The sequence below is a fragment of the Propithecus coquereli genome, unplaced genomic scaffold (assembly GCF_000956105.1).
Source record: "Propithecus coquereli isolate 6110/MARCELLA unplaced genomic scaffold, Pcoq_1.0 Scaffold589, whole genome shotgun sequence".
Taxonomy (NCBI): domain Eukaryota; kingdom Metazoa; phylum Chordata; class Mammalia; order Primates; family Indriidae; genus Propithecus; species Propithecus coquereli.
This window is the reverse complement of record NW_012151829.1, coordinates 753,326-766,424: the sequence shown is the minus strand read 5'-3', so window position 1 is coordinate 766,424 and position 13,099 is coordinate 753,326. Positions and strand designations below refer to the sequence as shown.

General features: G+C 44.5%; 1 protein-coding gene across 2 annotated transcripts in view; it reads left to right on the top strand.

Moving 5' to 3' along the window:
- Positions 1 to 1,054: 1,054 nt before the first annotated feature.
- CD58 (CD58 molecule) overlaps positions 1,055 to 13,099 on the top strand; it is a 46,826-nt gene continuing 34,781 nt past the window's right edge. For both annotated transcript variants that reach the window (XM_012658467.1, XM_012658466.1), the window contains exon 1: positions 1,055 to 1,336. In XM_012658467.1, coding sequence (XP_012513921.1) covers positions 1,270 to 1,336 — 67 coding nt within the window. In that variant the 5' untranslated portion in view covers positions 1,055 to 1,269. The remainder of the gene's footprint in view (positions 1,337 to 13,099) is intronic.

Below are 13,099 nucleotides of genomic sequence, written 5' to 3'. Positions count from 1 at the left end.
GATGGCAACATGAACGCACATTTCCACTCAGTTTCACGACGTGCAATGTGTTTTTGGTGTTTATTTGGGCAGCAGGGAGTCGTGTTTGCGGAAATAGTTTCCTGCTCACATGATAACTAAGAGTTCTCTTAAATCCCTGAGCTGGACAGGGGCAACTCGGGTGCTTCTGTCTGCAAGAAAGGGGCAGACGGGGAAGCTGATGTGAGGAGCTGGTTCCGGGACTAGCGCTGGTTCGGGATCTGATGGATTTGAGGGGAGGGCAAGCCCAATCAAGGCTAACCAAGAGGGAGAGTTATAAATGCCTGCTGGGAGGCCAAACAATGAGGGGGATAATGGATCTGACACCCCAGTCTGAGGGAAAGTCCACAGCTGAGACGGAGGAAAAGAGGGAAAACCAAAGAGGAACGGAGACAGGAGAAACTAAAATCTGGAAATCCCAGCTCCGGGTTAAGGGAATATTGGTGGGCGGGCAGGGGAGGGCGCTCCAGGTCGAAAAGCGGGGGGAGGTGCACCAGGACCCCCACACATTCTAACAGAAGTCTAAAAATGTTCCCTTTCCTTTTAATGTTTGAAGAAAAAGCGGCTCAAGGAGGCTGTCTTGTCCAGAGTCCCAGAGCACTGAAAGGAACGAAGTGCCTCTGAGCCTCTCGGTGCGTCCGCCCCGCCCTAACGCCACCGCAGGTGCCCGCCTAGTGGGCGCAGCTGTCGGGGGGCTACAGCCCCACCCTGCACCCCGGCGATGGCGCTGCCTCCAGCAAGCCCCAAATGATAAGGAAACGCGCTGGAAGTGCGGGAGGAGCGAAGACATCTGGCTTTTAAGACGCAAGCCACTTTTTAGTAGGAAGGAGTGTTTCTTCCTTAAAAGGAGCCGACGGGGCGGCGGCGCAGTGACGAGACGGGACCGCCGCCGGGGGACAGAGGAAAGGCGGGCGGAGGGAGGACGTGCGCGCAGACGCGGGGCGGGCCGCGGGCGGGGCTGGCCGGGCCCGCGAAGCCCTACTTTTCTTTTCTTTTTTTTTTTTTTTCCTTTGAGACGGAGTCTCTCTCTGTCGCCTGGGGTAGAGCGCGGTGGCGTCATCGTAGCTCACGGCAGCCCCCAACTCCGGGCCTCAAGCTGTCCCCCCGCCTCGGCCTCCCGAAGTGCTGGGACGACAGGCGAGCGCCCCCGCGCCAGGCCCGCCACCCTACTTTTGACAACCCGCGTAGGCTGCACCGGAAGTTGGCGACTGCGCCGGGCCAGGTCCCGGGCAGGGTCCTGCCCGTCCTGCCATGGTCCTAGGCAGTGGCGCAGGGCTGGCCCTGGGGGTCCTCTTGGTCTACCTGCAGCCCTGGTTAGGTGAGTGAAGCCTTCCCCTCCCCCGGCTCCCCGCGCCTGCGGAAACCGGGCATCTCCTGGGCCGTCCCCAGGGCTGGGGCAGGGTGGACGGGCAGGGTGCGAGGCGGCTGCGGGAGGGACAGGTGGGGGGGCGGTAGGGAGTGTCAGGGGCAACTCGGCCCGCGGGAGCCTCTTCGGGAAGAAAAGGTGGTAAAGTTGTCATCTCATCTCCGAGTGCCCCTCATGTTGTCAAGAAGGACAGCAGGAAAGGGACCGAACTCCTCCGGCTCGCTCTCCTTTCCAGAGCTGTCCGGGGGCTCTTCCCTCTCTGCGGGAATCCTCCTTAGGCCCCCTGACGCCATCTGCGCTCGCCTCCGCGCCCAGGGCTCGTCCGGAAGGGTGTGACTTTTCTCGGATGATTCCTAGCTTGCTTCTCGAGCCTCTCGCTAGTCGCCAAGAACGTGAGCGGAACTTAGAGCTACTTCCCCAGCGCCTGAGCTCGCCCAGGACGGGGCCCGCCTGCGCGGAGAGCGAGGCCTGCGCTCCTCGCCGTCGTCCCCGCTCGGGTCCGGGGCGCTGCCGGGCCGTCCTGGCTGCCAGGCGGCCTGTCAGAGTCGCCACCCAGCGAGAAGGGGCCACGGCCTCCCCTCCGGATTCCTAAGCAGTGTGACCGCTGCTCCTTTCTCTTCCCTTCAAAATGTAAGAGAACTGGTGTCTAGAACTGTGTTCATCCTTTCCGTCTTTCTTCTTCAGCCGAATCGTCGCAGCCCCATGAAGTAGGCGTCTTCCTCTCCATTTTTACCCCTCCACCCTCCTCCACCCCTCCACACGCAGGGCCCTCGTGAAGTCATAGCCAAAGCCCTGGAGTATAGCCATGACACCTGGTTGGTTATTCGTCTTTACTTGAGGGTTTCCCCGTGGTGAGCTCTTGGTACCTGACTACCAGATCCGTCTTCCCTGCCCATCCGTTGGTTTGTTCAACGTTTATTGCATGCCCATGAGATACGTACATCTATGGAAGACAGCCTAGAGGGGAGGGGGTGAGATATGCTCAAAAGTACTTATGTGATCAGGTGAAGAAGTCAGTGTTGTAAAGAGGTTAAACATAAAGTGCTGTCCGAGTGCAGAGGGAAGAAAGCAGTATATTTGGTGAAATCAATATCTTTTGTGAAGCAAAGACTTCATGAAAGGGTGGGTATTTGAACCTGGCCTTCGAGGACAGCTGCTATGTGGATATGTGATGTTGCAGGAAAAGGTTCCCAGAAGAGGCGACCAGGTAAGAAAAACGAGGGAGCAGGCATGTGCACGGTGAACTTGGATGATAGTCATTCAGTGCGACAGAGGAGGTGTGCCCAAGGGAGTTGGAGGCCCCATGGCAGAGCCCTGAGTGTCCCCTTTGGGAGTTTGGATTCTCTTCTGCAAGCAAAGAGGCTGTTTCTGAGCCTGATAGGATCAGAACCATGTGCTTGGGAAGGACAATCCAACAGCAATAAAGAGGAAGGATTGCAGTCAGGAGGAATTGGAGGCAGGAAGGCCAGGAGGCCAGGGCAGACTACCATCCCAGGGCCCAAGAGCTGTGGTGGGTTTATGTGCGGCTGGCTGTGGGAAAGGAGGAAGAGGAGATGCATACAGAGGTTGATTGGATGGGGTAGCGCTCCTCCAAACGAGCTGGTCTGTCTTTCCTGGACACCTTTGGTCACTGCCACCTATACCTGTGTTCTCTCTTCCATTGCAAACCTAGTTTGTGCATTAAGCTCCACCTCACCTCCTTCAGAAGATTCTTTGAACAGTCCCTTCATGGTGGTCTCTCCCACCTAAGTCATGTATTCCTTCAGAGGGCATTTCATTCAGCAGGTATGTGTTGATAAGCTGCTCTGTGCAGGCCTTAAACTGAGGACAAGACTGAGTGGTTTAGTCCTCTTTCTATTAGTAATAATGGTCAGCCCTTTGAGGGCTGAGCCTACCTCACTAGAGGAGCTGCCAAATACAGTGATTGACAGCATCAGCTCCAGGGTCAGATGCCTGGTTTTGGGCCCTGGCCCCACCCCTATGAGTTCTGAATTACAAACTTACACAAGTTACCTAACTTCTGTTTATCTCAATGCCTTCCCTTTAAGGGAAAGGATAATAATATACCTACTTCATAGCATTATTGTGAACATCAGTCATTCAATAAATATTTATTGAGTGTCAACTATATGTCAGGCACTGTACAAAGGACTGGGGATACAGCAAGGTACAGATAATTCCCTGCTTTTGTGAAGCTCATATCACAGTGAGGGAGAGAGACAGTAAGTAAATAAATGAATAAACACATAGATGTTGGATGGTGATAAAGTAAGCACTTACTAGTATAAAGATTAGTAAAACAAAAAAAGGGGGGGGTGATGGAAATGGTTAATATTTCCTTTAAGTTTTTTCAAAATTTTAGAACACTTAAAGTCTTCATAACAGTTGTAAAAATAGTACAATGAACACTTACATACTTTTTCCAGTCAATGTTTTCTCACATTTGTTTTACTTTCCCCATACACACACACTTTTGTTTTGTTTTGTTTTTGCTAAACCATTTGAGAGTTTTCAGACTTCATGGTACCACCTTTAAATACTTTGACATGTGTCTCCTAAGAACAAAAGCATTCTCCAGCAAGCTACAGAATTATTGCCACAGTCAGGAAATATATTAATAGCATTGATACAGTACTGTTTTCTGATAGAAAATCCAGAAGCCAGTCATGTGTCACACACTTCCATTGGCAATCATGGCTCCTTAATCCTCTTTAATCTAAAAGTGTTGCCAGTATTTTTTGGTATGTTATGATATCACCATTTTTGAACTCTGAGTCAGATATTTTTCTGTATATGTTTATTAATTTACATTCTTCAGTAATGAATAGCTTTTGTGCACACATATACCCCCTTCCATTATTATTATTTTTTTTTTTTTGAGACAGAATCTCACTCTTTTTGCCCAGGCTAGAGTGAGTGCCATGGTGTCAGCCTAGCTCACAGCAAGCTCAAACTCCTGGGCTCAAGCGATCCTCCTGCCTCAGCCTCCCGAGTAGCTGGGACTACAGGCATGCGCCACCATGCCCGGCTAATTTTTTCTATATATTTTTAGTTGTCCAGCTAATTTCTTTCTATTTTTTAGTAGAGACGGGGTCTCGCTCTAGCTCAGGCTGGTCTCGAACTCCTGAGTTCAAGCAATCCTTCTGCCTCAGCCTCCCAGAGAGCTGGGATTACGGGCGTGAGCCACCGCACCCAGCCCCATTATTATTTTTTTTTAGCATTAGGATAGACTCCTGTTTTTTAGTTTATTTTGTAAGACAACATTGCTGTCATTATCCATTTCGATACTTAGTGATCCTAAATTTGACAAGCGGGAACCCCTTTAATCTCCAGTGTCCTTTTGCTATGTTCTTGTCTGGTTCGGGGCACTTCCTTACTTCCCGACACAGAAAGATGTTCTGGATTCGTTTTATAGCTTTCCTGGTTTCTGTTAATGGGAATGGTATTTAGAAATCAAGACCTGAGTTAGATGTGCTCAAGGCCACTAGAGTCATTGCTTCTCAGCCCTGTCAGTTTTCAAAGCCAAGAAATAGAGTTTTTACAAAGTCATGAGTTTTTCCTGATATCTCTAAGACTAATCCAGTAACTCAGTTCTGCCTCTTCAGCCATTCCATATTTATATCTCCCCTTTCCCACAGTGAGAACTCTATTCTTAATAGTACCAGTATATTTTCTTAATCTACATTAAACACAAAGTACTATAACAATTGCTATACCAATGCCATTACCAACCACAAACTTACTAAATACAGTTAAAGATTTCTTTGCAGTTCCTTTTATCCTTAAATATGGATGGTCCCCAGCTTATGATAGTTTGACTTATGATCTCTCAACTTTACAATAGGTTTTTCAGGACATAACCCCATTGTACGTCAGGGAGCAACTGTATATCCTAGTGAAGATGTGTAGAATATTATTTTTAAAAGTTACTTGGATTCTTTTTTCCTTCTGTGTGACCATGTTATCATTTTGATATATAGTTGCATTTAATTTGTTTCTGTTTCTATTCAATTTTATGGTTCCACCTTTGATTTAATTTTTAAATATGTAAAATATCAACATGGTTCAAATCAAAACTATTTAAAAAGATATGCTCAGCTAGCCTGAGCAAGAGCAAGGCCCTGTCTCTGCTAAAAAAATAGAAAGAAATTAGCTGGACAACTAAAAATATATAGAAAAAATTAGCCGGGCATGGTGGCGCATTCCTGTAGTCCCAGCTACTCAGGAAGCTGAGGCAGAAGATTGCTCGAGCCCAGGAATTTGAGGTTGCCGTGAGCGAGGCTGATGCCACGGCATTCTAGCCTGGGCAACAGAGTGAGACCCTGTGTCCAAAAAAAAAAAAAAAGATATGCTCAGGGAAGTCCTTTCCTCACCTTCCTTGGTAACAGTTATCATTTATTTCTGTTTTATCTTTCCTGTTTCTTTTTGCAGTTATAAACAGATATATATGTTTATTTCTAACTCCCCTTAAACAAAGTAACACTATGTACTCTTTTGTATCTTGTGTTTGTTACTTAACCATACATCTGGAAAATCATTCCCTATCAGTTTGTAGAGCTCACGCCCATCCATTTGTTATAGCTGCATAGTCCTCCATGGGGTGGATATATAATAGTTCATTCTGCAGCTCTCTGATGGTTAGCATTATATAGTGTGGTCAAAGAGAGTCTCTTTGATAGGGTGACAGTTGATCATAGACCTAAGGAAGTGAGAGAGTAGGCCACGAGGCTATCTGGGGGAGTAGTATTCCAGGTATACTACTTAGAGACTCTGAGATAGGCTTCAGGCATTTACAGAACTTCAAGGAGACCATTGTGGCAGAGAGTGGTAGGAAGTGAAGTTGTAAACGTAGTCGGGGACGGATCCTATAGGCAAAGTTTTGTGAGTCCTTTTAAAGACTCTTGAGTTTTTTTTTTACTTTCAGTGAAACGGGAAATTTTGAGGAGTTTTGAACAGGAGTGAAATTATGATGAGTTGAGTGTTTAAAGGAATTATCTTGGCTGCTGGGGAATAGTCTGTAGAGGGGAGCGAAGGCAGAAGCCAGGAGACTGGTTAGGCTGCAGGAGCAAGGCAGGTAAAAAATGACGGGGGACAGGGGCTGGCAGCAGAGGTGGTGAGAAACTGGAGATACCTGGTTGTGTGTTGAAGATGGGGCTGGCAGGATTTGGTGCTGACTTGCGTAAGTGAGTGACATGTGAAGAGGGCCTAGGTAATGCTGGACAAATAGCAAGAGCTCGAAAATGGAAACTATTTTATTTTTTGTAGAGATGCGGGTCTTGCTATGTTGCCAGGCTGGTCTTAAACTCCTGGTCTCAAGTGATCCTCCCGCCTCAGCCTTTCAATCCTGTGTTGGGATTACAGGTGTGAACCACTGCACCTAGCTGGAACTATTTTATTATTTAGCTCTCTTAGGAGAGCCTGCCTTACTCCGCTGTTGTTGACCTTTTATAGATCCTTCGACTTGCCAACTACCTCTCCAACTAGATTTTAAGTTCCTTGTACACAGTAACAAAGTCATATACTACATTTTAAAAATTTTCCTTTCATTGATCTGTTTTAACTTCTCTAACGGTACAGATTGTTAAATCTGGATGTTAGACGATAAAGTATTTGTCAAGCATTTCTCCATTTGAAGTTATCTCACTTATGATGTGAGACTTGTTCATATGCTTTGCTGCAATCAAGAGTCAGATAGCCTGTGTGTTTTTATTTAGGAAAGACAATCCCAGTGAAACTAGACCCAGTGTTATGATGGGGTGTGAATAATAATAGCTGCCATAAGTTGAGCATATACTCTGATAGATTTTTATTTTCATTTTTTAAAAAAAATTCAATAGATTTAGGGAATACTAGTTGAAGTCTTTTACACGTATATGTCGTATAGTGGTGAAGTCTGGGCTTTTAGTGTACCCTTAACCCAAATAGTGCACATTGTACCTAACAGGTAATTTTTCATCCCTCACCCCCTCCCAACCTCCCCCTTCAAAGTCTTCAGTGTCCATTATACCACTGTGTGTGTGTCCTTTCATAGCCATACCTTAGCTCCCACTTATAAGTGAGAACATGTAGCATTTATTTTTCTGTTTCTGAATTACTTCACTTAGGATAATGGCCTCCAGTTCCATCCACATTGCTGCAAAAGATATCATTTTATTCTTTCTTATGGCTGAGTAGTACTCCATGGTGTGTGTGTGGAGGGGGGTGTATGTATTGCATTTTCTTTATCCACTCATCAATTGATGGGCACTTAGGTTGATTCCATATCTTTGCAATTGTGAATTGTGCTGTGATAAACATATGATTGCAGGTGTTTTTTTGATATAATTATTTCTTTTCCTTTGGATGTATATCACATTTTTGTTTTCATTTAATTGTCATACCAATTTTATTAGGTAGGTACTATTTAAGAGGAGGACAAAGCTTGGGTAGCTTGTCCAAGTTCACACAGCAGATAAGTGGCAGAATGGGCTTGAACTCAGGTCTGTCAGGATTAAAATCCATTTTCTTAACTGCTCTGTTGCATTCCCAGCCCAAGATTTGATGAGCAACTTTTTGAAGATCGGTATAATTCATTCCTTACATATGCCATGTATACATTGTCCAGTGAAATTTTGCTGAAACGTGTAATTATAAAGGACAACGCGATTAGCAATCATACAACATTGTATTCAATATCATAATCTGGAATGGGAAGGGGACTTCTTTTGGCCATAGAATTCAGAGTGGGAGTTTAATTAATTTTTTTATCATTATTAACATTTTGCCATATTTATACTTTCTCTAGACACTCACAACTCAGTCTTAGACACTTCTGCATAATCCAATAACATTATAATGTCTATAAAAATTGACACTAATTACGTATCACCACCTAAGTTCTACTCTTATTTAAATTTCCCCAATTGTCACAAGAATGTCTTTTTTAAAAAAAAGATCTAATCAAGTTTCACTCATTGCATTTGTTACTGTGTTTTTGGCTTAATTTTGATGGACATCTTTGAGAAATTTTGAAAAAGACTTGGAATCCCTTTTTAGGAACTAGATCTGGAATTTGTTCTATTGACCTCTTTGTCACTCTGAACTTTTTTTTTTTTAAGTAAATACAGACTTTGAGGGTCAATATTGGTTTCTCTGTTTACAAGCAGAAAGTTTGCATATATCAGTTCTTACTTGCATAAGTTTTCTGCCTTTTGGTTTTTTATGTTGTTTCTTCTCAAGTGCAGAAGTCTTTTTAAAGATTTACTTGGAGGGTGTCCAGAAGCTTTTACTTGAGGGCACATCTGCTTAGATCCTGTAGTCACCTTCCATCTCAGTGTTGCGTGTGAAACCAGGATGCAGCCTTTTCCCTTTTCTCACACAAGTTTGGGTTTGAATATGAAATGTGGTTATTAGATACCGAGACTGTCCCTAGAAAAGTACAGGAATATATTTTAGCAGTTCCTCTTTGGAGATAGTTTTCAATGCCTGCCCACCAGCCTCAAAGGAAAATGCCTTTTAGTCACTGTAGGTATAGGATCCTCTTCTTTGGTCTCGTTCTTCTTTTTTGTTTGTTTGCTAACTCCTTTCCTTTGTGCCTGTTGGCCTCCCCTTTCTTAGCTGCTGCTGGTGCCTTTGCTGGTGAGTTCTTAGCCCAGGGGCCCTGGGGCTCAAACTGAAACCAGCACCAGGGAGGGGACCTCTCACCTGGAATCACTGAAATAAATTCATATCTGTTCTCTGCTCCTAATTGAGGGCCATGGGTTCAGTGATCTATCCTTTGTGACCTTGATCTGTTCTATCAACCAAGACTCCATCAAAGGGAGCCAAAATCTTTTGATAGGCTTATTCTCAGGAAATGAACCCATTTGGGGTCCTAGTGACCTTTGCTTTCTTTTCATAATATTCCCCAAAATGTCTATTCAGATTAGTGCCTAAATTTCCATTGGGCTCACTAGTCTGTAGTTTCTTGAACATTTTTCCCATATAAGAGTTAAAAACTAGAAAAAAAAAGAAGTTTAATATACATATTCAGAAAATAATAAATTCAGACTAATGAAGCTGTGCCATCATTAATTATTAATTAATAGTTGCAATAGTTTCCCAACTATGAACTGAACATCTGGAAAATAACAGGGCTTTTAAAGAAATTTTAATGAAATGATCAATAATATACTGAAATACCTTGAATCAGACTTTCGACAGTAGATTTAAAAAGAGGCTTAAGTAGCTCTAGTAAGAACCTTATTCCCCAAAGCATGCTGTAGATCTCACTGTATCCTATCTGAGAAAAGTTAAAGGCAGTGTGGCCTTTGAGCATGATGGGATATGAATGTCTTAAAAAGGACACGCTAATAAAATACTGTCAAATAGAAATATAATATGGAACAGGTGAAATTAATTTTAATTATATATTTTAGTTAACCTGGCATATCCATGATATTTTCATTTCAACATGTGGTTAATATAAAAATGTTAATGAGAGATTTTATATTCCACTTTTTTATGGTAAGTCTTCAGAGTCTGGTGTGTATTTTACGTTCATGACACATCTCAGTTTGTACTAACCACGCTTCATGTGCTGCTTCGCCACATGTAGCTAGTGGCTACTGTGTTGGATTGCGCAGATCAAGAGGGAAACATCTTGGGAAAGGGGAAAGGCATAAAGTGTAAGAACAAGACAAAAAAGAAACTATTTTAGTATGATAAAAGATAGGAAAGCCCAAAGGGAAGTTGATTCAACCAACATCTTAATTTTGGATGAACTCATCAAGGAGGCAGATAGACAACTGAGAGAAAGTTCTGGAAAGTTCCTGGCTTCAGAAACCAGGGGCTAGTCACCCGTTGGGAGACAGGTGGCTGCAGTTTCAGTATGAAGTAGATGGAGGGAGGGAAACTGTGGCAATGTGGCTGAAACCAGTAGTAGATCTCTGCCTTTAGCCATCATGGCAACAGAGAAGTCACTAACCGGGACTGGCTAAGGGTGGAATTGACAAGGAAAAAAGAGGGGTGGCCCCAACCGAAGCACCTGGCGTTACGGCTAACAGTGCAGGCTCTGGAGCCGACGGCCTGCGTCTGGACACGAGCTCTGCCCCTGGCTTGCTTAGTGACTGTGGTCAGCTGAACCTCTCTCAGTCCGTTTCCTCCTCTGTGATCTCACTCTTTGGGGTGTTCCTCTCCAGGTATTCTCAGGCTCACTTCCTTACTTTTCTGGGCTCTGCTCAGATCCCAACTTATGATCACCCGCATTCCATAGCAACTCCTCTCCTTGTTAGTTAGTACTCATCACCCCCCACACTCTGCTTATTTTTTCTCAATAGCACTTAATACCACCCAACATAAAAGACATTTACTTTTTTGTTTATTGTGTTCTTTCTCCAACTGTAACATGTGTAACATGGACCCCGAGAGGGCAGGGATTTTGTCTGCTTTGTTCACTGCTGTATCCTGACTGCTTATTACGGTGCTTAGCACATAGGAGGGGCTCTCTCAACATTTGACGAGTGAATTACTGAATAATAAGAACTACATCACAGAGCTGAGTTGGGGATTAAATGAGTTAATGTATATAAAGCTCTTGAAACCCGTGCTTGGCACTTAGTGAGGCCTCAGTAAATGTTTGTGCCGCTGCTGCTGTTAGACATTGTTATTGAGGCCGAGTTGGCCTGGGGCTCCTTGGCTTAGATTTACTAAGAGCTAGGTTAAAGAAACAAGCCGTGCTAAACTTGCTTGAGGAAAGACTACACTCCTTTATTATCTACATACCTGCTGACATATTTCCTCCCCTCAAAACTGGGGCTAGTGTGAGAATGTTTACAGCCTTAATAGAACAGATCGTTTGATATCAGTACTAGCCTGGAAATGTTAGGAGATTGGCCGCTCCTCGACACTGTAAATGTGTGTATAGGTGTGTGGATAGAGACTCTGCTTCCCAAGTTGCCACACACCCTGAGACTGCAAGTGGACATCAACTGACGGTGTGCTGTGATGCGAAGATGAAATGCAGAGAAGTGAGAGGAGCAAGGTCGTGCTCACAGGCTCGTATCTGGAGGACAAACCCATCTCCTCACTTGCAAACAAAAATGCCCCAAGACCCTGCTGTCTCTGGGCTTGAACGAGGCTTTAACTGAATCACCGTTATGTCATACATTCACAGGGAAATACCAACATTTATATATTCCAGTACTGAAACTTTCAGGGGATTTTTTTCTCTTTTTTTCAAATGAATTTTTACCTCAACTACTAAAATCTGCAGGCAATGGGAGCCTTAAAATACTTGAGAGACAGAGGTATTTTAAAATCACATTGTTTCTAAGAACAAACTCAGGAAAAACCTTTCCTCCCAATCTCGGAAGAGTGGTTAGCCTGTCTGTAAGAAATGGCATCAGTGAACAAGCTGTATCTCCTATAACTGTAGACAGGCTGTTAACTCTGATTAGGGGCTGACACCCACGGAGGGGTGCAAGCTTGTGTGGTGCGCTGTCCCGCATCTTGTAACACTCAGTAGGCAAAACCTATTTAAACTTGAGAGGGGAAGCAGCAGGCAAAGGGAACGTGTCCAAAGGAACAGTTGTGGAGTTGGGGGGCGCTGGGAGGGAGAGCTGGCAGATCCTCCAATCTTGCTTTGGTGGTGGAGGCAGAGGGGGGCAGAAAGCGATCTGTTTTGGTTGTATGTGAGAGCTCCCTGGCCATTTTGTTTCTCAGCTCCAGTTAAACTTCTTCCTCCAGTTAAACCTCTCTGTGCTGAGTCCTGGCTCTTTAGCCAGGTCCCACAGCAATTTGGGGTTTTACAAAGCTCAGGGTTTGGGGGAGGGGAGATTGTTGAATTTTGCCGTTCTGTCAAGAAGCCCTACCATTTGGACTGCATTTAAGTTGTATTTCAATCAACTTAATTAATTTAACAGATACTTATTGGGTGTCCTTCATATGCCAGGCATATGGGGATACAGCAAAGAACAAGAATAGCCTTGTCCTTGTTCTCATAGCGCTAGCCTGGCTGGGGGACACCCCTTAGTTCAGATTTGAATGCGTTGCCAGCTTTTAAGAATCAGGAGTTTTCACATAAAATGTGAATATTCAGTATCTCTTAAACAGTTAGAGACCTGGCAATGGTAGGTTCCTGTTTCCACATGTCCGCATGGACGGGAGCAGCCTACTCATGCTGAAGTCCTCACCACGTGCTTTTGAGTCACACCTGGCCCACTGGTGGCTCCTCTGTGGGTTGAATTGCTGGTCTATATCTCAATGCTTCATTTGCCACCGTCACCTGGAGTTCTCACCGGCTTCCCAGGAGCTCCTGCGGTTTTGTTTGTTTCTGGCTTCTTTGTTTGCTCCTTGTTTTCATTTTTTCCTGGTCTAGCTTTTCTCCCTCTCATGCTCTAGTTCTCCCCTTCCCTCTCACTTCTCACATCTCACGTTTTACTTGCCATTGTGCGTGAAAAGTGAAAACTGTTAAACCTTCTTTTCAACTTAGTTTCTCGTAGTCTTTAATTACGAATCTGTCTCATTTTCCTTTGTCACATCTAAACTTGTTTTTAAAATACTATAACACCATCATAAAACTTGGATTTGCATTTGCGTTCCCATGTAACCTTTTTGAGATTTGGTTTCGTCACTGTTTTGCTCAATCCAACCTTTCAATTTCCTCATGTAAATGGGGGTTGGAGGGATGGACTGGACTCTTGTTCTCAGAGGATCTCTCCCGTGCTGACATTTGGAGACCACCAAGCTTGGTTCCTC